Here is a 27,241-nt window from a genome sequence, read left to right as displayed (position 1 = left end):
CATCAGTGCTTGTATAACTGTTCCCTCTGCCCCCTTGCCTTTGTGTGTGAATGTTAATTGTGAGGATAGTGAAGCTCGGTGGAGCTCCTTGTATTTTGTATCGCTGGGTTATTTTCCCTGTGTGCCTTGTTGGTTCCAGTGCGCCTGTTTTGCGCACTGGACTGTTTTGACGCATTACTGCGTAACTCTGTTTTCCGGAATAAATCCTGTTATTCTGTGATTTACCCTCCTGCGCCTGACTCCTTCAACTCACCCATCACACATCTATATGTTTTTTAAACGTCAAATCCATATCAATCTAAGTATTTATATGCAGGAACATGTTCAATTTGAAGAACCATCTAATGAGTGAACATGTAGTTCATCTGAAACATTCTTATGAGAGTTTAAAAACAACATGTATTTTGTTTTGCCCGTATTAACACACATTTTAAATCCGCAAGGGATTCCTGCATAGCTATAACATCTGACTGTAATTCTGACACAGCCAGATCAACAGTCGGGCCAATAGCATACATAACAGTATCATCCGCATATAGATTAAGTTCTGTCACTAAGATAATCATTCAACCATGAACAGGCGTCAGAGCTCAGGCCTATTGAGGACAACTTATTCAATAAAATAGCACGAGCAACGGTATCAAAAGCTTTTGACAGGTCCACAAACAAAGCAGTACATTTAATTTTAATGTCTAAAGCATTGACAAAACAACTAAAGTGGTTGCTGTAATAGTGCTATGCCCAGGCCTAAACCCTGATTGGTTTACATTCAAAATACATTTCTCAGATAAAAAAGATAAAAGTTGTACATTTTCTAAGGATTCAAGAATCTTAGCTAGACAAGGAAGCCTAGAAATGGGGCGATAATTATTAAGATCACTACTATCCTCGCCCTTATGGATTGGCAGCACAAGAGCTGATTTCCATACTTGACCAGCAGGGGTGTCATGGACACACTTGTGGGTTACTCACTTCATCTCCTTTCTGTCCTGGCAACGATCTTCCTTTCTCTCCCTGGTAAAATGACAGGGAGAGAGGGAGAGGTAAAGTGAGAAAGATAATTAATGAGAGAAAGAGAGAGAGTGAGTGTGACAGAAAGATGGTGATGAATACAACTCTAGCTATCCTATGGAGTGGGCTGTGTACTAGTGTTTCATATGATTTAGAATGCTATAAACACAGGGGAGGTTACTGAATATGCAATTGTGCCATGAAATAATATTAGATAATCCCTTTTCATAGTCTGTACAGTACAATGTGTGAAAGTGTAAGCGAGCAGGTAGCTAGGTAAAGGTAGGAACTTACAGGCGGACCTCTCAGGCCAGGTGAACCAGTTAAACCCTGCAGAAAAACACACATACATCCTTATGAATACACGTGGTTTTAAACATATTCAAGTTGACTGTTTGGATGACACTAGAACACACAATACACAAAGAAAAAAACAGCAAGCTACAGTATGTACCACACATAAACATTGAGCACACACATTCAAGTGAGAAAACACAATAGTGAGTCCCAAAACGGCACCTTATTCCCTATATAGTGCACTACATAGACAGTGTTTACAGGGCCACTCCATGGAAGCCTCTCCAACATAATCCAGGTGGAATCGGACATTCCCCAGGGCAGCTGTCTAGGCCCCTTACTTTTTTCTATCTTTACTAACGACCTGCCACTGGCTTTGAGTAAAGCTATTGTGTCTATGTATGCGGATGACTCAACACTATACACGTCAGCTACTACAGCGAGTGAAATCACTGCAACACTTAACAAAGAGCTGCAGTCAGTTTCAGAATGGGTGGCAAGCAACAAGTTAGTCCTAAATATTTTAAAAAACTAAAAGCATTGTATTTGGGACAAATCATTCACTAAACCCTAAACCTCAACTGTAAGAAGTGTTGACATCCTGAATGCACCGAGGTATCTGTTTAAACTACTAGCACACAGCTCGGACACCCATGCATACCCCACAAGACATGCCACCAAAGGTCTTTTCACAATCCCCAAGTCAAGAACAGACTATGGGAGGCGCACAGTACTACATAGAGCCATGGCTACATTGATGTCTATTCCACAGTCATGCAAGCAGTAGAATCAGATTTAAAAAAGATAGAAATACACCTTATCGAACAGCGGGGACTGTGAAGAGACACACACACACAGGCACAGACACACATACACATGATAAGACATGCACTCTACACACATGCACACATGGATGTTGTATTGTAGATATGTGACAGTAGAGTAGTGTCCTGAGGGAACACACTTAATGTGTTGTGAAAAGTGTTATGAAATCTAATGTCATGAAATATTTTACATTGTACATAATTGCCTTAATGTTGCTGGACCCCAGGAAGAGTAGCTGCTTCCAAGGCAGATCCTTAATAAATACAAATAGAAATAGTCCACAGATGCTGAGATGCGATAGTCCGGTGTCCCATTGTGAAATAGCTGAGACCACCATCCCGGGGGATGCACAGCCTGAATTCCCAACCAAAGCGGATCCAGTACGCGTCCTCTATTCATTTGAATGTGTTGACAGTTGGAAAAATAGCTTGAGCTGCGCTGAGAATTAGAAATGTATGAAAGCCAACGGTCCAATATTCTAGAACACTGCTGTGTGTACGTGTACACATTTTGGACTATGATAGATGCTTTATACTCACATCTGATCCATCCAAACCAACTGGTCCAGTAGGTCCCCTAGGGCCGCTAATGCCTTGGAAGCCCTGTAAAACAAAGACCCCTGTGTCAAACCCTAAAAAACTACCTGGATACATCCAGAACACACAGAGCATCTGAACGAACACATGGGTAAGGTAGGGTAAGAGTCCATGCTTGAAGTGGAATGAAAAAGGTGGTGTTACTCATTTTCATTTTAGCAACAGTGTTCATACTTTAGAGTGAATATTCTATAAGAGGTGCAAGTAGTCAAGCAGGAGGCAAGGCAAACCCGTTTTCATATTTTCTGGTATATCATCAAAATAAATCAATCACAGCACGTTTTTGGACTCATTCAGAAGTTTTGACCTGACTAAGAAAAATACTCTTGGAAATTAATGTTGAAAGTTCCATTTATATTCCTAAAACATACGTTGAAAATGATGCTGTCGCTGCTTCCTGTTGACAATAACTTTTGATTAAAAGCCCAATGTCAAAACAGAGTTTTGAAGTGTCCAAATCAATAGTCAATATGCAGAAATAGTTTGTGATACATTGAAAACTTAAACATAAAATGTACTACCTACACATACATATGTAGGATCTTAATATGATCACTCTTTTGGCGCTGATAATTATTTTCAAGCAAAGAAGGAAATGCAAACTTGTCGTGTATTTGAATTTGAAGAAGGCTTCTAAAGTTTGTAATTTCAACTTTGAAATTTCAAACTTGATTTGCCCTAACGAAAAATTTAGCAACCCCTCCAAAAAAGTTAATGTATTTTAATACACATAATAATTCACATTTCCTGTTGCTGCATGATTCTTTTCCTGCTGTAGCAAACTGGCATGTACATCATATTACTTTTATTTTATTGAATGTGCATATGTCTCAAAAACCCTCATATCGATTAGGAGCGAAATCAGGTTGTATGCGCTGTTGAAATTAACACGAAAAACAACAACATAAAAACGGGAGATATTCTTTACATCAATGATTAGTGGACAACCTGCAGAAGACAGTCTTCTAAATTTAAAAAGATTGTGAGGGCTGTTTTGTTAGACTTCAGTGCAGCTTTTGACATTATTGATCATAGTCTGCTGCAGGAAAAATGTATGTGTTATGGCTTTACACACCCGGCTACAGTGCATTCGGAAAGTATTCAGACCCCTTGACTTTTTCCACATTTTGTTAAGTTTCAGCCTCATTCTAAATTAGATTACATCGTTTTTTCGCCCTTATCAATCTAAACACAATGCCCCATAATGACAAAGCGAAAACAGGTTTTTAGAAATTTTTGCAAATGTATTAATAAACAAAACAGAAATACCTTATTTACATAAGTATTCAGACCCTTTGCTATGAGACTCGAAATTGAGCTCAGGTGCATCCTGTTTCCATTGAACATACTTGAGATATTCTACAACTTGATTGGAGTCCACCTGTGGTAAATTCAATTGATTGGACATGATTTGGAAAGACACACACCTGTCTATGTAAGGTCCCACAGTTGACAGTGCATGTCAGCGCAAAACCAAGCCATGAGGTCGAAGGAATTGTCCGTAGAGCCAGGATTGTGTCGAAACACAGATCTGGGGAAGGGTACCAAAAAATGCCTGCAGCATTGAAAGTCCCCAAGAACACAGTGGCCTCCATCATTCTTAAATGGAAGAAGTTTGGAACCACCAAGAATCTTCCTAGAGCTGGCTGCCTGGCCAAACTGAGCAATCAGGGGAGAAGGTCCTTGGTCAGGGAGTTGACCAAGAACCCGATGGTCACTCTGACAGAGCTCCATAATTCCTCTGTGGAGATGGATGAACCTTCCAGAAGGACAACCATCTCTGCAGCACTCCACCAATCACGCCTTTATGGTAGAGTGGCCAGACAGAAGCCACTCCTCAGTAAAAGGCACATGACAGCTCTCTTGGAGTTTGGCAGAAGGAACCTAAAGGACTCTCAGACCAGGACTCTCAGACTAAGGTGAAGCATCATGCTGTGGGGATGTTTTTCAGCGGTAGGGACTGAGTCAGAATTGAGGGAAGAATGAATGGAGCAAAGTACAGAGAGATCCTTGATGAAAACTTGCTTCACTGGGGTGAAGGTTCACCTTCCAACAGGACAACGACCCTAAGCACACAGCCAAGACAACACAGGAATGTTTTCGGGACAAGTCTCTGAACGTCCTTGAGTGGCCCAGCCAGAGCCCTACTTGAACACAATCGAACATCTCTGGAGAGACCCAAAAATAGCTGTGCAGCAACGCTTCCCATCGAACCTGACAGAGCTTGAGAGGATCTGCAGAGAAGAATGGGAGAAACTTCAGGTGTGCCAAGCTTGTAGCGTCATACCTAAGAAGACTCAATGCTGTAATCACTGCCAAAGGTGCTTTAACAAAGTACTGAGTAAAGGGTCTGAATACTTATGCAAATGTGATATTTCAGTTTTTATTTGTAATACATTTGCAAAAAATAGCAAAAAACTATTTTTGCTTTGTCATTATGGGGTATTTTGTGTAGATTGATGAGAGAAAAAAACCCAACAACAATTAAATCAATTTTAGAATAAAGCTGTAACGTAACAAAATGTGGAAATAGTCAAGGGGTCTGAATACTTTCCGAAGGCACTGTATATCCATAGAAATGATGCCAGCTGATTCATGGTGTATGGTGGTACATTTTGTATTGTAGATATGTAGTGGTGTAATAATGTTATATGATGTACGGTTTTATATTTTGTTTTATATGTAATGTAATGTGTTTGGACCCCAGGAAGATCCCTAACTACAAACTACCCACTACAATTTGCATACCACCCCAACAGATCCACAGATGACACAATCTCTATTGCACTCCACACTTCCCTTACCCACCTGGACAAAAGGAACACCTACGTGAGAATGCTGTTCGTTGACTACAGCTCAGCGTTCAACACCATAGTGTCCTCAAAGCTAATCACTAAGCTAAGGACCCTGAGACTAATCAACTCCCTCTGCAACTGGATCCTGGACTTCCTGACGGGCCACCCCCAGGTGTTAAGGGTCGGTAACAACACATCTGCCACGCTGATCCTCAACACGGGGCCCCTCAGTGGTGTGTGCTTAGTCCCCTCCTGTACTCCCTCTTGACCCATGTCTGCGTAGCCACGCACGACTCCAACACCATCATTAAGTTTGCCGAAGACACAACGGTGGTAGGTCTGATCACTGACAACGATGACACAGCCTATAGGGAGGAGGTGAGAGACCTGGCAGTGTGGTGTCAGGACAACAACCTCTCCCTCAATGCGAGCAAGACAAAGGAGCTGATTGTGGACTACAGGAAAAGGAGGGCTGAGCAAGGCCCCATTCACATTGAAGGGGCTGTATTGGAGCAGGTCGAGAGCTTCAAGTTCGTTGGTGTCCACATTACTAACAAATTACCATGGTCCAAACACACATTTACATTACATTTAAGTCATTTAGCAGATGCTCTTATCCAGAGCGACTTACAGTTAGTGAACACATATTTTTTTATACTGGCCCCCCGTGGGAATCGAACCCACAACCCTGGCGTTGCAAACGCCATTGCTCTATCAACTGAGCTACATCCCTGCCGGCCATTCCCTCCCCTACCCTGGACGAATTGTGCGCCGCCCATGAGTCTCCCGGTCGCGGCCGGCTGCGACAGAGCCTGGATTCGAACCAGGATCTCTAGTGGCACAGTTAGCACTGCGATGCAGTGCCTTAGACCACTGCGCCACTCAGGAGTACACCAAGACAGTCATGAAGAGGGCACAACAATGCCTATTCCCCCTTAGGAGATTGAAAATATTTTGCATGGGTCCTCAAAAAGTTATACAGCTGTACCATCGAGAGCATCCTGACTGACCGCTTGGTATGGCAACTGCTCGGCATCTGACCGCAAGGGGGTAGTGCGTATGGCCAGTACATACTGGGGCCAAGCTTCCTGCCATCCATTACCTCTATACCAGGCAGTGTCAGTGGAAGGCCCTAAAAATTGCGCCTTGGGGGTTGATACCATTCTCTTTTACGTTTTACTTTGTAAAAATAAGCTGATACAGGACTGTTTTATTTAATGTAACTCTTTTACTAATCAAATGTATTGTAAGGCAAACGAAAACATGCTACATGTTGCAGTAGGCCTTTAGAATAATGCTAAACATATCCTTGACTCTATCCAACTTGATGAGCGGGAAACAAACGATGCCAGTCAGCCTGCACAGCAGGCCCATCGAAACTACACCTAAACTTTACTGAAACTAATTTCACACATAATATGAGTTAGCCTATAGACAAGATTAAATTGACAATAATCTGATGAGTGACAATATTAGTCCTATCAGTTGTCAAATTGGATAGTGAGAGATGGGCACATCTTGTAATTTACAGATGCAGGGAAATGATCATCACTTTATCAAATCCTCCTTCACAGTCACATGCAGGTAAAACATTTACATTTCTATTTAGTATCAGAAAGAGCATATTCTGCAGTTTCTATTACACTTAACTTTCTAAAATAACTCTTATAATTCAAGAGGTGCAGCTCTATTTCCAAATTTCACTTTTTCCAAAAATGTCCGTACTGTCCATGCATCCACTTGAGCGGCAACATTGCTCTGGCTACAAAGCAAAAACTATTAACATAATTAACTTAAAATTAAAATATGCTATTTATTCATGCAATTCATCCTTTACAGGAGACTGAAAAGATTTGGCATGGGTCCTCAGATCCTCAAAAAATTATACAGCTGCACCATCGAGAGCATCCTGACTGGTTGCATCAACGCCTGGTATGGCAACTGCTTGGCCTCCGACCGCAAGGCACTACAGAGGGTAGTGCGTACGGCCCAGTACATCACTGGGGCCAAGCTTCCTGCCATCCAGGACCTCTATACCAGGCGGTGTCAGAGGAAGGCCCTCAAAATTGTCAAAGACTCCAGCCACCCTAGTCATAGACTGTTCTCTCTGCAAGCGGTACCGGAGTGCCAAGTCTAGGTCCAAAAGACTTCTCAACAGCTTCTACCCCCAAGCCATATGACTCCTGAATAGCTAATCATGGCTACCCAGACTATTTGCACTGTCCCCCCACCCCATCTTTTTACGCTGCTGCTACTCAGTTAATTATTTATGCATAGTCACTTTAACTCTACCCACATGTACATATTACTTCAACTACCTCAACTAGCCGGTGCCCCCGCACATTGACTATGCACCAGTACCCCCCTGTATATATAGCTTCCCTACTGTTATTTTATTTTACTTCTGCTCTTTTTTTCTCAACACTTTTTTGTAGTTTTATTCTACTTTTTTATTTAAAATAAATGCACTGTTGGTTAAGGACTGTAAGTAACCATTTCACTGTAAGGTCCGCACCTGTTGTATTCGGTGCATGTGGCCAATACAATTTGATTTGATTTGATTTGATTTACAATTGTTCATGCACTGGTGCTTTGATTAAGGAATACAGCAAATAATTTCACCTGTGCACCTGGCTGGTTATATTATTATTATTATTATTATTATTATTATTATTATTATTATTATATATTTTTGTTTCTATTTTGTCAAAAGAAGCTGTAACTGGACTTTATTAAGTACTATAACTCTATTACTAAGCAAAAGTTGATCAAATAGATTACACTGTAATGTTTTTATTGTAAGGGAAACAAAAATAGGCTATAGGACTACATTTTTCCAGGACTGTGTAGAATTATACAAAACAAATCCTTGACTCTATCTAAACACATAACTGAAGATATGTATTTTGTATTGACATATTTCCACTGATATTTCTTCATGCAATTAATCCTTTATAATAGTTGATGCACTATTTATCAAGCGTTGGCGCTTATGATTGCTGCACCTTGCGGGTTGATATGCATCCGATGCATATGCTAAAGAGAATGCCCGGCAATGTTCTCTAGCGGGTATTTATAGGCTGAAAGGCCAGGCGGTTCTAGTGTTAAAAAAATGTATATATTCTTGTACATTCTCTGTCGTGATGTATGTTCTGAAATGCAGGCAATATAAATACATTATTTGAAAATCAACATTGTACCTTGATTGTGTGTGTAGCAAAGGGAGGGGGTGGTATGGTACAGAAGATATGCAAGCAAAATTAAAAATAGGATTTCGTTAATTACCCAGCTGCTGGGTCGATCCCCCAACCCAATGTGCTGGGTTTATGTCCCAACCAAACACACTGGGTTGTTTTATTCCAGCAATATAGTCTAATTTACCCAGCAGTTGGGTCAAGCGCTCAACCCAAGGCGCTGAATTAGAACCACAACCCAAACCCGCTTGGTTGAATTAACCTATTGCTGTGTTTTTAGACATTTTTAGAGAAAAATAAAATTAAAATAAAAAAGAAATATCACATTTTCACAAGTATTCAGACCCTTTACTCAGTACAACTTTGGAAGTACCTTTGGCAGTGATTACAGCCTTGAGTCTTCTTGGGTATGACGCTACAAGCTTGGCACACCTGTATTTGGGGAGTTTCTCCCATTCTTCTCTGCAAATCCTCTTAAACTCTGTCAGGTTGGATGGGGAGCATCGCTACACAGCTATTTTCAGGTCTCTCCAGAGATGTTCGATCGGGTTCAAGTCCGGGCTTTGGCTGGCCCACTCAAGGACATTCAAAGAGAGACTTGTCCCGAAGCCACTCCTGCATTGTCTTGGCTTGTGTCTAGGGTCGTTGTCCTGTAGGAAGGTGAACCTTCACCCTAATCTGAGGTCCTGAGCGCTCTGGAGCAGGTTTTCATCAATGATCTCTCTGTACTTTGCTTCGTTCATCTTTCCCTCAATCCTGACTACTCTGCAAGTCCCTGCCGCTGAAACACATCCCCACAGCATGATGCTGCCACCTCCATGCTTCACCGTAGGGATGGTGCCAGGTTTCCTCCAGACGTGACGCTTGGCATTCATGCCAAAGAGTTCAATCTTGGTTTCATCAGACCAGATAATCTTGTTTCACATGGTCTGAGAGTCCTTTAGGTGCATTTTGGCAAACTCCAAGCGGGCTGTCGTGTGCCTTTTAATGAGGAGTGGCTTCCGTCTGGCCACTCTACCATAAAGGCCTGATTGGTGGAGTGCTGCAGAGATGGTTGTCCTTCTGGAAGGTTCTCCCATCTCCACAGAGGAACTCTGGAGCTGTGTCAGAGTTACCATCAGGTTTTTGGTCACCTCCCTGACCAAGGCCCTTCTCTCCCGATTGCTCAGTTTGGCCGGGCGGCTAGCTCTACGAAGAGTCTTGGTGGTTCCAAACTTCTTCAATTTAAGAATGATGGAGGCCACTGCGTGTGCCTTTCCAAATCATGTCCAATCAATTGAATTTACCACAGGTGGACTCCAATCAAGTTGTAGAAACAACTCATGGATGATCAATGGAAACAGGATGCTCAATTTCGAGTCTCATAGCAAAGGGTATGCATACTGTTGTTTCTTCTTCTTTTTTTTAACCTGTTTTCACTTTCTCATTCTGTGTCAATTATGAGGATTTTTATTTATTTAATCCGTTTTAGAATAAGGCTGTAACATAACAAAATGTGAAAAAAGTCAAGGGGTCTGAATACTTTCTGAATGCACTGTAGTTTAAATAACAGAACAAGTGGTTTGTTCCCTTTTCCATTTTGCCAGCCACCAGAAAGTTGTAGAGGGCTGCTATCTATATTTTGGAACGTCGGATGTGGATTTCAGGAGGATGCCAATACGGAAAAAGTAACAAACAACTTTTTCTGTTATTTAACTTCAACGAATCACAGCCCGCCATAGGATATCAACACTGACTAGGGTTGGCTGTTATTTGAGTGACAGTTTGACATTCAAACCAGTGTCTTGGTGTGTGGTCAGTGTTTTTATAAAGAGACCGCCCCAAATTATCCATTCCATTTGAGTTCGAGAATCACATTGACAGTATGTGTTCTAAGTCCTGCAACCCCCAGTACAAAATCAACAGTATAAAACCAAAGAAATTGATCTGTTTTAAGCAATTGATCTTCTGTCATTGTGCTAACTATAAACTTTTATACTAACATCACCAAACTGAGTAAAAATAATGTGTAATTCCCCCCAATTCGATGTGGTCAAAGCGTGATATTGTGTAATGTAGTAACACATACAGTGGCTTGCGAAACTATTCACCCCCCTTGGCATTTTTACTATTTTGTTCCCTTACAACCTGGAATTAAAATTGATTTTTTGGGGGGTTTGTATCATTTGATTTACACAACATGCCTACCACTTTCAAGATGCAACATATTTTTTATTGTGAAACAAACACTTGAGCGTGCATAATTATTCACCCCCCAATCTTTAAGTCATACCACAGATTCTCAATTGGATTGAGGTCTGGGCTTTGACTAGGCCATTTCAACACATTTAAATGTTTCCACTTAAACCACTCGAGTGTTGCTTTAGCAGTATGCTTAGGGTCATTGTCCTGCTGGAAGGTGAACCTCCACCCCAGTCTCAAATCTCTGGAAGACTGAAACAGGTTTCCCTCAAGAATTTCCCTGTATTTAGCGCCATTTATTGTTCCTTCAATTCTGACCAGTTTCCCAGTCCCTGCCTATGGAAAACATTCCCACAGCATGATGCTGCCACCACCATGCTTCACTGTGGGGATGGTGTTCTCGGGGTGATGAGAGGGGTTGGGTTTGCGCCAGACATAGCATTTTCCTTGATGGCCAGGTTTCGAGGCTGACGTTTGGCAACTCAAACCTTCAGCTCCTTCCACAGATTTTCAATGGCATTAAGGTCTGGAGACTGGCTAGGCCACCCCAGGACCTTAATGTGCTTCTTCTTGAGTCACTCCTTTGTTGCCTTGGCCGTGTGTTTTGGGTCATTGTCATGCTGGAATACCCATCCACGACCCATTTTCAATGCCCTGCTGAGGGAAGGAGGTTCTCACCCAAGATTTGACGGTACATGGCCCCGTCCATTGTCAATTTGATGTGGTGAAGTTGTCCTGTCCCCTTAGCAGAAAAACACCCCCAAAGCATAATGTTTCCACCTCCATGTTTGACGGTGGGGATGGTGTTCTTGGGTTCATAGGCAGCATTCCTCCTCCTCCAAACACGGCGAGTTGAGTTGATGCCAAAGAGCTCCATTTTGGTCTCATCTGACCACAACACTTTCACCCAGTTCTCCTCTGAGTCATTCAGATGTTCATTGGCAAACTTCAGATGGGCATGTATATGTGCTTTCTTGAGCAGGGGGACCTTGTGGGCGCTGCAGGATTTAAGTCCTTCATGGCGTAGTGTGTTACCAATTGTTTTCTTGGTGACTATGGTCTCAGCTGCCTTGAGATCATTGACAAGATCCTCCCGTGTAGTTATGGGCTGATTCCTCACTGTTATAATGATCATGAATAATCGCACCAACTGTTGTCACCTTCTCACCAAGCTGCTTGGCGATGGTCTTGTAGGCCATTTCAGCCTTGTGTAGGTCTACAATCTTGTCCCTAACATCCTTGGAGAGCTCTTTGGTCTTGGCCATGGTGGAGAGTTTGGAATCTGATTGAAACATGTTGGTATTACTGTCAGGGACTGAGTCTGTAATAAAATGTCAGAGAAGACACTTGCCAGTTGGTCAGCACATGCTCGGAGTACACGTCCTGGTAATCCGTCTGGCCCTGCGGCCTTGTGAATGTGAATGTTGACCTGCTTAAAAGTCTTACTCACATCGGCTACGGAGAGCGTGATCACATTTTCAACATGTCCCTGACTGAGTCTGTAATACCAACATGTTTCAAGCAGACCACCATAGTCCCCGTGCCCAAGGACTCTAAGATAACCTGCCTAAATGACTACCGACTCTAAGATAACCTGCCTAAATGCTCCCTCTGCAACTGGATCATGGACTTCCTGACGGGCCGCCCCCAGGTGGTAAGGGTAGGTAACAACACATCTGCCACACTGATCCTCAACACGGGGGCCCCTCAGGGGTGCGTGCTCAGTCCCCTCCTGTACTCTCTGTTCACCCATGACTGCATGGCCAGGCACGACTCCAACACCATCATTAAGTTTGCCGACGACACAACAGTGGTAGGCCTGATCACCGACAACGATGAGACAGTCTATAGGGAGGAGGTCAGAGATCTGGCCGTGTGGTGCCAGGACAACAACCTCTCCCTCAACGTGACCAAGACAAAGGAGATGATTGTGGACTACAGGAAAAAAAATAGGACTGAGCACGCCCCCATTCTCATCGACGGGGCTGTAGTGGAACAGGTTGAGAGCTTCAAGTTCCTTGGTGTCCACATCACCAACGAACTATCATGGTCCAAACACACCAAGACAGTCGTGAAGAGGGCACGACAAAGCATATTCCCCCTCAGGAGACTAAAAAGATTTGGCATGGGTCCTCAGATCCTCAAAAATTCTACAGCTGCACCATCGAGAGCATCCTGACTGGTTGCATCACCGCCTGGTATGGCAACTGCTTGGCCTCCGACCGCAAGGCACTACAGAGGGTAGTGCGTACGGCCCATTACATCACTGGGGCAAAGCTTCCTGCCATCCAGGACCTCTATACCAGGCGGTGTCAGAGGAAGGCCCTCAAAATTGTCAAAGACTCCAGCCACCCTAGTCATAGACTGTTCTCTCTGCTACCGCACGGCAAGCGGTACCGGAGTGCCAAGTCTAGGTCCAAAAGACTTCTCAACAGCTTCTACCCCCAAGCCATAAGACTCCTGAACAGCTAATCATGGCTACCCGGACTATTTGCACTGCCCCCCCCACCCCATCCTTTTTACGCTGCTGCTACTCTGTTAAGTATTTATGCATAGTCACTTTAACTCTACCCACATGTACATATTACCTCAACTACCTCAACTAGCCGGTGCCCCCGCACATTGACTCTGCAACGGTACCCCCCTGTATATATAGCCTCCCTACTGTCACTTTATTTTACTTCTGCTCTTTCTTTTCTCAACACTTTTTTTTGTTGTTGTTTTATTCTTACTTTTTTTTTGTTTAAAATAAATGCACTGTTGGTTAAGGGCTGTAAGTAAGCATTTCACTGTAATGTCTGTACCTGTTGTATTCGGCGCATGTGACCAATAAAATTTGATTTGATTTGATTTGATTTGATTGATTGATTCTGTGGACAGGTTTCTTTTATACAGGTAACAAGCTGAGATTAGGAGCACTCCGTTTAAGAGTGTGCTCCTAATCTCAGCTCGTTACCTGTATAAAAGACACCTGGGAGCCAGAAATCTTTCTGATTGAGAGGGGGTCAAATACTTATTTTTTTGTTGCTATTCTGTCTCTCACTGTTCAAATAAACTACCATTAAAATTATAGACCGATCATTTCTTTGTCAGTGGGCAAACATATAAAATCAGCAGGGGATCAAATACTTTTTTCCCTCACTGTATATACTGAGATCATGTCCACACAGGTAGACTCTATTTAACTAATTATGTTTTATTGTTATTATTTAGGGGATTCATAGCAAAGGGGGTGAATGCATATGCACCCACCACTTTTCCGTTATTTATTTTTTAGAATTTTTTGAAACAAGTAATTTTTTTCATTTCACTTCACAACTTTTGAGTATTTTGTGTATGTCCATTTCATTAAATCCAAATAAAAATCCATTTAAATTACAGGTTGTAATGCAACAAAATAGGAAAAACGCCAAGGCACTGTACTGTCCACATCAAGGAAAGTAGCGTAATATAAATTAATTATAATAAATTAATATGGCTAAATAATTCAATATTTTAATTGAGGATGATAGCAAATGAAGCAAACTCACATATTTGTACAATAGTCACTTATATTTCTCACTAATTTAACCATTTAGAGAGTTTAAAAATGCTCGTTTGCACAATTTAACCGGGCACTCTAGAAAGAGTTCCCATAGTGACTGTGCAGCAGCCCGTTCATTCGCCCTCACTACAAACAGTAGAAAATCTGAGGTGATGCTACTCGGTTCAGGTAAGCACTGGGTAGATGTTAGCCTGGCTGCTCTTCTGACATACATTGTTGGCATGACAAGGACAGTTAGTGAAGATGGCTAAATCGCATAAAGATCTGGTGACCAGGCAATAGTAATGCAGTAGTAACTATGTCGACACATTGAATGTGTCACAGCAGCAGAGGCAGGCACATGCTGGTAAGGGGGCCATTTTGAAGTAGTGTATGTTGTGACTTGACAGGCTGTAGGGAAACCATCCAACAACCGTCCAACAACCATCCAACAACCATCTTACTCACAGGTAGTCCAGGAACCCCAGCAGGGCCGACATCACCCTGTCAGAGAAGAAGAGAAGAGAAAAGAAAAAGAGAATAAGTCTTTATAACAGAACATACATGGCAGAGAGAGGAGGCATTGGAGCGGGTGAGGTTGGGCAAACTGGTGTACAAAGATAAGAGGTTATAGGAGTGAGAGTCAGGTACACAGACAATGATTGTCGGGTGATTGATTGTGTGGATGCATAGGGCATATTCATTTTGGTTTTGTATGCAGACATGGGTTGGGCACCTAACAGGTTTATGACAATCAATACATCCATCCATCATCAATCGATAATTCAATCAATAATCAAATTAGATTAATGTTTTGCGTAAGAGATGCAATCATGTACAGGTGGACACAAAAATGAAAGAGACTGTATGGAGGGGTGATGGTTGTGAAAGGCCACTTACAGGTATACCGGGGTACTGGATTAACTGAACGGTGGGGTCCCCTTGCACTCCTTTGATCCCTGGGAAACCCTGCAGTCATCAATAGAAATGTCAACAACACAATACAGTATATTTGAACATGAATGTATTTGTTACAGAGTGGAAACTCACAACCTTCCGCAACATACACAAGAAGCACTACAAATACCACTGACCTAGAAAAGGCATTTCTAGATCTGGGGTGACTGTACTTCTAGGTCTCAGGAAGGAAGTAGCAAGAGCCCGACTGTGTGTTCCGAATCATGTGCACCAGTGTGACAGAGAGGAAATTCCGCCCAGACCAGGGTGAGAACTCAAAACCCTCTGTATCGTTAACACAACATACTCAAGAAGTGCTTCTAGGTCTCAGAAAGGCAGTAGCAATACACTTAGCTATCCCCTACATATGCATATGTACATTAAATGGCCCACAGTACACTTCTGCCCTACCAAGCAAAAGAGCAGTAACTGCACATTTGGTCATTTGTCATGCATTAAATACATGCATTTGGCCAAATATCCTGCCTCCATTGTGTTGTATAATGGAGAAAATGGGGGGTTATGTTTGCAGTAACTGCAAAAAGTTAAAGTGAAACCAAGAAAAAAGGCAGTAACCGGCATCACTCACATCAGTTACTGCCTTTTACCTTGGTTTCACTGAGCTTTGGGCTGCAGTGTCTACGGTTTACCTGGGTATTATTTACTGTTCTTTGCTGATACAAGTATCAAACTATATGACACTGACAGCCACAAATAAATATACAAGTTTGTATAATTTTTTTAATCGTCATGGAAACATATTCCAGTGGCTGTACCAAGCAGCCTTCTAGGGTCAAAGGTCATGTCAGTGGTCAGCGTCAATATGAATAAAAAATATCCTCATAGTAAAACAACAGATAACAACATCTCCAATGATCTACCTAAAATTCATTTGGCTGGACAATAAAACATTTTTCTCTGTTTCAGTCTATGAGCAGTTACTGCTCTTTTGATTGGTAGGGCAGACTACATCTCTGTCAGTACTTCCTTGTACAGGTGTAGGATCTTAATTTGATCACGCTGTTGTTGCAGGAAATTTCCTGCACAGCAGGACATGTAAACTTGTAGTGTATTCAAGGTTTAAAAATACTTCTAAAGTTGGTCAACTTTAAAATGTCAGACAAATAATGTATCAACCCCTACAAAAATGTCTATCCATTATTTTCTGTAAATATTAGCCTGGTCCCAGATCTGTTTGTGCTGCATAGCCAATTCATGTTGGATCATTGGCAAAACATAGGTATTGGCAAGACAACACAAACTGATCTGAGAGCAGGCTACTTCGATATGCCACGTCGCTCAGATTATCTAGCCACCTTGCTACCCTAATCCTTTATTTTCTGGGTTCTCAAGAAATGCAGAGTGATATAGCCCCTCTCTCAGTGTCCCCTACGCCAGCCACATACCGTACAGTTCTGTACTGTACTCACCACTCCCCCATCAGGCCCGTCCAGACCATGGATTCCAGGGAAACCAGAGTCCCCTCTGGTCCCGTTACAGCCATCTAGCCCTGGAAGACCAGGAACACCCCCCGGCCCTGGGTGACCCTGGAACACACACACACACACACGCACACACACACACACAAGCGCACACATGAGGCTATTTATGCACCATTGGTCATTCCCACTATCCAGTGCCTTTTCTTTCCCCAGGAAATATCACTTCTTATACCATGGCATTGTTGAATAATAGTTTTTGATTGGCTTGAAGGGCATTCTAGAGTGTGCATTATTTCCCTATAATGCACGTTATATTTGCACAGTAGAATCCAATGGCTATAGTTCTTACATGTTAGAGTTGCTTTTGAAAGCAAAAGTCAAATTGAAAACATTTTTGGCATTGTTGAATTCGATTTTCATAATAGCAAGCTAGGACTGATGGTTTGATTAGCTAAACTAACAAGCCTGTTTGTTTGGTTACCAAGGCAACTACTGTTGCTATTTAGTAAACTTGCTAGCTACCTCAGTGGATGTTGAACACATTTCTACCTCCAAATGAACACATTGCTAGCTGTAAATTTGTTAAATTATATCCATGGTGGGGCTCTATGCGTTCTCTGGAAAATAATGCAACTCCGTGAACCGGAGTTGTGGATAACACGATCCACGTCAGTTCATTATTTTCCAGAGAACACATAGGCCCTCGTTGACTATCCCTTACTTATTTAGTGTAAAATGTTGATTCCAAAAGGCTTTAAATATAAGCTTAGGTGTAATTTACCATAAAAACACAAAGATATGGATCTCAAAGGGAATTTATGCATTTTGACCACTTTGTTTTCAGTGCATGTAGGCATTTTTGTCATGTCCCCTGGTGCTATTCGTCAACAATATTTTTTTATCATGATTATTGTATTTAAGATTTTATGTGTGTCTGATATCACTTTCCACCCTGTTAGTTTTGTTTTCTTAAAGGAGTATTACTACAACCCCTTCACACAATGACATCACGTTCAGGTAGTGTCATCACTTTGTTGGTGGGAAAATGGTCATGTTTAGAAGGGATGCTAATGTCAAAGTGACGTCAAAACTTGCATATTTGAGTCGCGTCTGGGATCATTTTAGCATTCTCACTGATACATTTCCACCCTGTTAGGCTAAAGTACAGAGAACATTTAGGAAATGTCAAAAATGTTTAACTACTTTTGATATATAAATTAAATCCTCTTTCAGTGTTTACCATATTTACCATTATGCTAGCTCAATTGCAATCACCCAAAGAGCTATGGCTAATTTAGGCTCCAAATGTTCACCCTGTTAGGTTTCACACTGTTAGGATTATGCAAATAACAGGGTTGGAAAATGTGGATATAAGTGCCTGAGCTTGACCAATATATTTTTTTCTGAAAGTCAAACTTGTCCTTTTTCTGATATACTAAAGAAATTAAACATATATACTTTTCCCCTCAAAACGTATGAGGTCCATAAGGCATAGGAATGACTGTGCAGTATTGAGCAGAAAGTAGTTTGCAGTTCATAAGCTAACCATGGTATTACAATATGCCATGGCAATGAATTGGTCTACAGGTACACACACACACACACACATGCTTGCATTCCCCACACACACTCACCGGGACACCATCTAGTCCAGGATATCCTGGTACGCCTGCGATACCCTGAAAAAGCAGAAACAGATCAGGAGTCAGAACGCACACACACAAGATTTAATATTTATTTTCCTTTACCATGTCATGATCTCTCTTTTCTCCTTGTCCCTCTCCAAGTCATTATGACACTTAAAACCAGTTGAGAGTGTGTGATGGACAGGGATTTTTCTGGGTACATGACTAAAGTACAAGTACATTACAGCACAAGTGGGATTTGATCAGGTGAAGTGATCAGGTAAAACTCAGAACCCTAAATATGTTTAATTTACCACGTCTCCCTTCGGTCCAGCTACGCCAGGGAAGCCCTCCTCTCCTCGAAGTCCCTTCTCTCCAAGAGGCCCATGGGGTCCCGGGAACCCTGGTGGCCCCTGAGGCCCCTGTCGTCCTAAAGCTCCTGGAACACCCTGGACATCACAGTGGCATGTTACAAACACTGGGGGATCACGTTTACTAGGCTGCAACGTACTGAACATAACAAATAAATATGACTGTTCTTCAACATATACAGTCGTGGTCAAAAGTGTAGAGAATGACACAAATATTAATTTTCACAAAGTCTGCTGCCTCAGTTTTTATGATGTCAATTTGCATATACTCCAGGATGTTATGAAGAGTGATCGGATGAATTGCAATTAATTAAAAAGTCCCTCTTTGCCATGAAAATTAACTTAATCCCCCCAAAACATTTCCACTGCATTTCAGCCGTGCCACAAAAGGACCAGCTGACATCATGTCAGTGATTCTCTCGTTAACACAGGTGAAAGTGTTGACGAGGCTGGAGATCACTCTGTCATGCTGATTGAGTTAGAATAACAGACTGGAAGCTTTAAAAGGAGGGTGGTGCTTGAAATCATTGTTCTTCCTCTGTTAACCATGGTTACCTGCAAGGAAACACGTGCCGTCATCATTGCTTTGCACAAAAAGGGCTTCACAGGCAAGGATATTGCTGCTAGTAAGATTGCACCTAAATCAGCCATTTATCGGATCATCAAGAACTTCAAGGAGAGAAGTTAAATTGTTGTGAAGAAGGCTTCAGGGCGCCCAAGAAAGTCCAGCAAGCGCCAGAACCGTCTCCTAAAGTTGATTCAGCTGCGGGATCGGGGCACCACCAGTGCAGATCTTGCTCATGAATGGCAGCAGGCAGGTGTGAGTGCATCTGCACGCACAGTGAGGCGAAGACCTTTGGAGGATGGCCTGGTGTCAAGAGGAGCAGCGAGGAAGCCACTTCTCTCCAGGAAAAACATCAGGGACAGACTGATATTCTGCAAAAGGTACAGGGATTGGACTGCTGAGGACTGGGGTAAAGTCATTTTCTCTTCTCAATCCCCTTTCTGATTGTTTGGGGCATCTGGTAAAAAAGCTTGTCCGGAGAAGACAAGGTGAGCGCTACCATCAGTCCTGTGTCATGCCAACAGTAAAGCATCCTGAAACCATTCATGTGTGGGGTTGCTTCTCAGCCAAGGTAGTGGGCTCACTCACAATTTTGCCTAAGAACACAGCCATGACTAAAGAATGGTGCCAACACATCCTCCGAGGGCAACTTCTCCCAACCATCCAAGAACAGTTTGGTGACGAACAATGCCTTTTCCAGCATGATGGAGCATCTTGCCATAAGGCAAAAGTGATAACTAAGTGGCTCGGGGAACAAAACATCAACATTTTGGGTCCATGGCCAGGAAACTCCCCAGACCTTAATCCCATTGAGAACTTGTGGTCAATCCTCAAGAGGCGGGTGGACAAACAAAAACCCACAAATTCTGACACACTCAAAGCATTGATTATGCAAGAATGGGCTGCCATCAGTCAGGATGTGGCCCAGAAGTTAATTGACAGCATGCCAGGGCGGATTGCAGAGGTCTTGAAAAAGAAGGGTCAACACTGCAAATATTGACTCTTTGCATAAGTTTAATGTAATTGTCAATAAAAGCCTTTGACACTTATGGAATGCTTGTAATTATACTTCAGTATACCATAGTAACATCTGACAAAAATATCTAAAAACACTGAAGCAGCAAACTTTGTGAAGACCAATAGTTGTGTCATTCTCAAAACTTTTGACCACGACTGTACACTACATGACCAACAGTATGTGGACACCTGCTTGTCGAACATCTCATTCCAAAATCATGGGCATTAATATGGAGTTGGTCCCCCCTTTGCTGCTATAAAGAGCCTCCACTCTTCTGGGAAGGCTTTCCACTAGATGTTGGAACATTGCTGTGGGGACTTGCTTCCATTCAGCCACAAGAGCATTAGTGAGGTTGGGCACTGATGTTGGGGATTTGGGCTGGATCACAGTCGGCGTTCCAATTCATCCCAAAGGTGTTCGATGGAGTTGAGGTCAGGGCTCTGTGCAGTCCAGTTCTTCCACACCGATCTCGACAAAACATTTCTGTATGGAGCTCGCTTTGTGCACGTGGGAATTGTCATGCTGAATCAGGAAAGGGCTTTCCCAAAACTGTTGCCACAAAGTTGGAAGCACAGAATCGTCTAGAATGTCATTGAACGCTGTAGCACTAAGATTTCCCTTCACTGGAACTAAGAGGCCTAGCCCGAACCATGAAAAACAGCCCCAGATCATTATTCCTCCTCCACCAAACTTTACCGTTGGCACTATGCATTGGTGCAGGTAGCGTTCTGGCATCCGCTAAACCCAAATTTGTCCGTTGGACTGCCAGACGGTGAAGCATGATTCCTCACTCCAGAGATCGCATTTCCACTGCTCCAGAGTCCAATGGTGGCGAGCTTTACACCACTCCAGCCGACGCTTGGCATTGCACATAGTGATCTTAGGCTTGTGTGCGGCTGCTTGGCCATGGAAACCCATTTCATGAAACTCCCGACGAACAGTTATTGTGCTGACGTTGCTTCCAGAGGCAGTTTGGAACTCCGTAGTGAGTTTTGCAACCAAGGACAGATGATATTTACGCGCTATGCGCTTCAGCACTCGACAGTCCCATTCTGTGAGCTTGTGTGACGTACCACTTCGCAACTGAGCCGTTGTTGCTCCTAGACATTTCCACTTCACAATAACAGCATTTACAGTTGACCGAGGCAGCTATAGCAGGGCAGAAATTTGACAAACTGACATGTTGGAAAGGTGGCACGTTTAAAGTCTCTGAGCTGTTCAGTAATGCCATTCTACTGCCAATGTTTGTCTATGGAGATTGCATTGCTGCGTGCACAATTTTATACACCTGTCAGCAACGGGTGTGGCTGAAATAGCCGAATCCACTAATTTGAAGGGGTGTCCACATACTTTTGTATATATAGTGTATATATATCTGAACTGAATGTTCCACAACATTGTGCCCTGTGTTGTGTTTATTAGGCACCAAACGGAAGAAAACTGACTGAAACAGGGAGGGATTGCCTGGACTTGTCCAATAAGAATCACTCATTTTAGTTTTCAGCTGCAAAACATTTTAAAAACTTTTTCCGCTGTGCGCTAATGAACATTATCCAACTGAATGTGGTCAAAATGATCATGTTTAGACGAGACCTTGGTACTTTTGGTTTAGTAGATAGAATGTCTTTAGCGGCCCCTACTGAGTAAATTATATACACTGAATCAAAATATAAACGCTACATGTGAAGTGTTGGTCCCATGTTTCATGAGCTGAAATAAAATATATCAGTAATATTTCATTCGCACAAAAAGTTTATATTTCTAAACTTTTGTGCACAAATTTGTTAGTGAGCATTTTTCCTTTGCCAAGATGATCCATCCACCTGACAGGTGTGGCATATCAAGAAGCTGGTTAAACAGCATGATCATTACACAGGTGCACCTTGTGCTTGAGACAATAAAAGGTCACTCTAAAATGTGCAGTTTTGTCACACAACACAATGCCACAAATGTCTCAAGTTTTGAGGGAGCGTGCAATTGGCATGCTGACTGCAGAAATAACCACCAGAGCTGTTGCCAGATAATTTAATGTTAATTTTTCTAACATAAACTGCCTCCAACATAGTTTTAGAGAATTTGGCAGTACGTCCAACTGGCCTAACAACCGCAGACCACGTGTATGGCATCGTGTGGGCGAGCGGTCTACTGATGTCAACGTTGTGAACAGAGTGCCCCATGATGGCGGTGAGGTTATGGTATGGGCAGGCATAAGCTACGGACAACGAACACAATTGCATTTTATCGATGGCAATTTGAATGCACAGAGATACAGTGACGAGATCCTGAGGCCCTTGTCATTCATGATAATGCAAGGCCCCATGTCGCAAGGATCTGTACACAATTCCTGGAAGCTGAACATTTCCCAGTTCTTCCATCGTCTGCATACTCACCAGACATACTCACCCATTGAGCATGTTTGGGATGCTCTGAATCGACGTGTACGACAGCGTGTTCCAGTTCCTGCCAATATCCATCAACTTCACACAGCCATTGAAGAGGAGTGGGACAGCATTCTACAGGCCACAATCAACAGCCTGATCAACTCCATGTGAAGGAGATGTGTTGCGCTGCATGAGGCAAATGGTGGTCACACCAGATACTGACTGGTTTTCTGATCCACGCCCCTACCTTTTTTTAAAGGTATCTGTGACCAACAGATGCATATCTGTATTCCCAGTCATGTGAAATCCATAGATTAGGGCGTAATGAATTTATTTTAATTGACTGATTCCCTTATATGAACTGCAACTCCGTAAAATATTAGTAATTGTTGCATGTTGCGTTTATATTTTTGTTCAGTATATAACAGAGTACTATCAGGTAGTCTAGGAATATTTGCTTTATTCTCTTTGCTAATCTCTTGTGGACAGACAACGTAGACACAAGCATCTGACCAAATTACACAAGTTTTAGTTCTGTGATAACCAAGATTATCTATTTGCAGAAAACCAAACATGGTAAAAACTGACTGCCACAACATAGAGTATGGGTTATTTCTGTGTCCATTTCATTGACTGATCGGTGGTGGCAGTAATCTCTTGAAGTGGTAATGCCCGAGAAGCCGGTGTTTGGAGGATATATTGGCAAAGGTGTTGTTAGGCCCGAGACAAAGTATTTTATACAACGGATTACCAACATATTGAAATAATGATTGATATATTTTCATAAAAAACTTTATTTTGATGAATTTATTCATACTATTTCATATTTTCACAAGATAAAGTCCTGACACAAATCTAAGGTTGCTACCCAAGCCGGCTGGTTGTTTGTTGTGTCGGTTCGGTTGCTAGACACAACCCAGTCGTTCAGTCTTTTTGTTCTGTATCTATGGACCCGACCCAGTCGTTCGTTCTAAATGTTCCATTGCTATACTGGCTGGCAACATTCTTATCCCTGCTTGCTAGCTAGACAACTACGGCTAATTTACAGTCACGTCAATAAATGCAGCCAGAATAACAGCAAAGTAGCCACATTTGCATTTGTTCAAGCTGTTTTCTATTGACATTTATTTGGATATATCCATAACAATGAGCTAATGAGGCGGGATTTCGCCTGGAATAGAAAATGTGCTCACTCGCCAGGACACTGTTGTTCAGAGGAGCTAGCCAACAACACAGCTAACACAATCACTTCAAACTTAAACTGGAAAGACTGCAAACTAGCTGCACTTCGTAACGTGACCTTTTTTTCAATTGACATTTCTTTGTATACAGCGCCCTCGGAAAGTATTCAGACCCCTTGACTTATTCCACATTTTGTTGGGTTACAGCCTTATTTTAAAATTGATTAAATAAATAAAAATCCTCAGCAATCTACACACAATACCCCATAATGTCAAAGTGAAAACAGGTTTTTAGACATTTTTGAACATTTAAAACAGAAATACCTTATTTACATAAGTATTCAGACCCTTTGCTATGAGACTCAAAACTGAGCTCAGGTGCATCCTGTTTCCATTGATCATCCTTGAGATGTTTCTATAACTTGATTAGAGTCCACCTGTGGTAAATTCAATTGATTGGACATGATTTGGAAAGGCACACACCTGTCTATATAAGGTCTCACAGTTGACAGTGCATGTCAGAGCAAAACCAAGCCATGAGGTCGAAGGAATTGTCCGTAGAGCCAGGATTGTGTCAAAACACAGATCTAGGGAATGGTACCAAAAATATTCTGCAGCATTGAAGGTCCCCAAGAACACATTGGCCATCATTCTTAAATGGAAGAAGTTTGGAACCACCAAGACTCTTCCTAGAGCTGGCCGCCCGGCCAAACGGAGCAATCGGGGGAGAATGTCCTTGGTCAGGGAGGTGACCAAGAACCCGATGGTCACTCTGACAGAGCTCCAGAGTTCCTCTGTGGAGATGGGAGAACCTTCCAGAACGACAACCATCTCTGCAGCACTCCACCAATCAGGCCTTTATGGTAAAGTGGCCAGACGGAAGCCGCTCCTCAGTAAAAGGCACATGACAGCCCGCTTGGAGTTTGCCAAAAGGCACCTAAATGACTCTAAGACCATGAGAAACAAGATTCTCTGGTCTGATGAAACCAAGATTGAACTCTTTGGCCTGAATGCCAAGTGTCACGTCTGGAGGAAACCTGGCACCATCCCTACGCTGAAGCATGGTGGGGGCAGCATCATGCTGTGGGGATGTGTTTCAGCAGCAGGGACTGAGCAAAGTACAGAGAGATCCTTGATGAAAACCTGCTCCAGATGGGAATTGAACCTGATCTAACATCTCTGGAGAGACCTGAAAATAGCTGTGCAGCAATGCTCCCCATCCAACCTGACAGAGCTTGAGAGGATCTGCAGAGAAGAATGGTAGAAACTCCCCAAATACAGGTGTGCCAAGCTTGTAGCGTGATACCCAAGAAGACTCGATGCTGTTATCGCTGCCAAAGGTGCTTCAACAAAGTACTGAGTAAAGGTTCTGAATACTTATGTAAATGTGATATTTCCATTTTATTTTATTTTTATGAATTAAGTACAATTTCTAAAAACCTGTTTTTGCTTTGTCATTATGGGGTATTGTGTGTAGATTGTTGAGTAAAAAAACAATTTAATCAATTTCAGAATAAGGCTGTAGCGTAACAGAATATGGAAAAAGTCAAGGGGTCTGAATACTTTCCGAAGGCACTGTATATCCATAAAAATTATGCCAGCTGATTCATGATTTTGACTGGCTGAGAAACGCTGCCTGCCTGTCTGTCTCATCCCGACTCGTTCATTACTATGGGACAGCTGGAGATCAAATTTGAATATTGGAACAATGTTGCAAATGTCAGAGAGACAGACAAGGTTTATACAAATATCCGCTGTTGAAAACTAAATGTTAATCTAAAAGAAATGTGAGGTAATGTCTAGATGGTTTTCATAGTTGAGATCAAGTCGATAAAGTGCCTGGCTGGGCTGATGAGACAGTGGATTGTGCAGTCAGATGGAACAGAGTAAATAGGCATTTTAACGTCATAGATTTAGCCGGTGGTAACTTGTGGAATAGAGACCGGCTAGAATGTGGTTTTAACCAATCAGCATTCAGGATTAGACCCACCAGCTGTATAAATAAATAAAGATTAAATGATGCATTCAAAGACATTCAATAAGTCAATGTAGTGATTTTACATAGTCAGAAGTCTTTGGAATTAGGGTGTGCCTCATTCAAGTCACATGGGGCAGTAGGGGTCAGTAGGGGGCAGCACACACACACACACACACACACACACACACACACACACACACACACACACACACACACACCACACACACATACCACACACCACACACACATACCACACACACATACCACACACCACACACACACTTTGATTAAAATATTGATTCATATTTTCTGTCTGAGTCTAGCTTCTAGTCTGCAGTCACCATGGTCTACAGGCAGAGGAATATAATTACTAGGACATACATTCCCATTCAAGTACATTTTCTGTGATGGGTGGACCGGCGGCCATAGTGGGTGTAGCTACCCATAAGAGTAAAGCAGGACGTTGTTCTAATACCATGGCTCTAGGTCTATACCAGGGAGGCACAGCTCTGACTTAGTTTTACTGTAGCAGGCTGTTCCCATACACACACTCTAGCCACAGTGTCAACCAATACCCCTGGGGATACAGTCACACAGTGTGAGTGTAAAAGTGTGTGTTTTGCTTGAATATAACTGTAACGTTTATGCTAGTGAGTTAAACTAAATTGTGAGGAAGTGTGTGTGTTTGTGTCTGTATGTGTCTGTATTTGAAAAGGGTATGACGGGGAAAATGTACTCTGTGCGTATGTGTGGGTGTCTACTTGTGTGTGTGTCTTTGTCTTAGTGTAAGTGTGTGCAGCACTAGGGAATAGAGCCGGTGTTGACTGGCGTGTTCAGAGTGGATGTGACAGAAGCTCAGTGCTGAACACTCTGCGTGCCCCTGTCTTTCTCCCAGCTCGCAGGCCTGTGAAAATCACTAAGACCCCTGATTCCCATTGAGTCCGTGTCACAGCAGCCATTGTGTGAGCCAAGCCATGGAGGCTAGTACAGCAAATTACAGTCGCGCCCCAGCTGTCCAAATACAACTCAGCTAGTCGCTCCTACAGCCTCTCACCAGGCCTCCGCAAGCAAGGCCTTAACCAGGCCAGTACACTCACCACCACTACAAGTAATGGTTCCAACTCCAACATTTAACCAACTCAGATACAACAGGTTTGTAGCTCCTACAGCCTCTTACCAGGCCTTGACCAGTACACCCATCACCAGAACAAGTAGTGGTTCCAACTCCAACGTTTAACCAACTCTTACATAACTTCAAAGAAGTGTTTACCTGTATTTACCACACAAATCATACATAATGA

The 27,241-nt window shown here is 42.5% G+C and overlaps 1 protein-coding gene across 1 annotated transcript in view; it reads right to left on the bottom strand.

Moving 5' to 3' along the window:
- The window catches only part of LOC121556838 (collagen alpha-4(IV) chain-like), a 90,218-nt gene that overhangs the window by 16,405 nt on the left and 46,572 nt on the right, over positions 1-27,241 (bottom strand). Inside the window, exons 5-12 of the mRNA XM_041870742.2 lie at positions 18,761-18,895; positions 18,456-18,500; positions 16,810-16,926; positions 15,323-15,391; positions 14,891-14,926; positions 2,673-2,735; positions 1,306-1,341; positions 973-1,014 (exon numbers count right to left, since the gene is read on the bottom strand). Of these exons, the coding sequence (XP_041726676.2) occupies positions 973-1,014; positions 1,306-1,341; positions 2,673-2,735; positions 14,891-14,926; positions 15,323-15,391; positions 16,810-16,926; positions 18,456-18,500; positions 18,761-18,895 (543 nt within the window). The remainder of the gene's footprint in view (positions 1-972; positions 1,015-1,305; positions 1,342-2,672; positions 2,736-14,890; positions 14,927-15,322; positions 15,392-16,809; positions 16,927-18,455; positions 18,501-18,760; positions 18,896-27,241) is intronic.

This window comes from Coregonus clupeaformis, chromosome 19 (assembly GCF_020615455.1).
Source record: "Coregonus clupeaformis isolate EN_2021a chromosome 19, ASM2061545v1, whole genome shotgun sequence".
Classification (NCBI taxonomy): Eukaryota; Metazoa; Chordata; class Actinopteri; order Salmoniformes; family Salmonidae; genus Coregonus; species Coregonus clupeaformis.
Note: the sequence above shows the minus strand (reverse complement) of the source record. Positions and strands in the feature narration are given on the sequence as shown.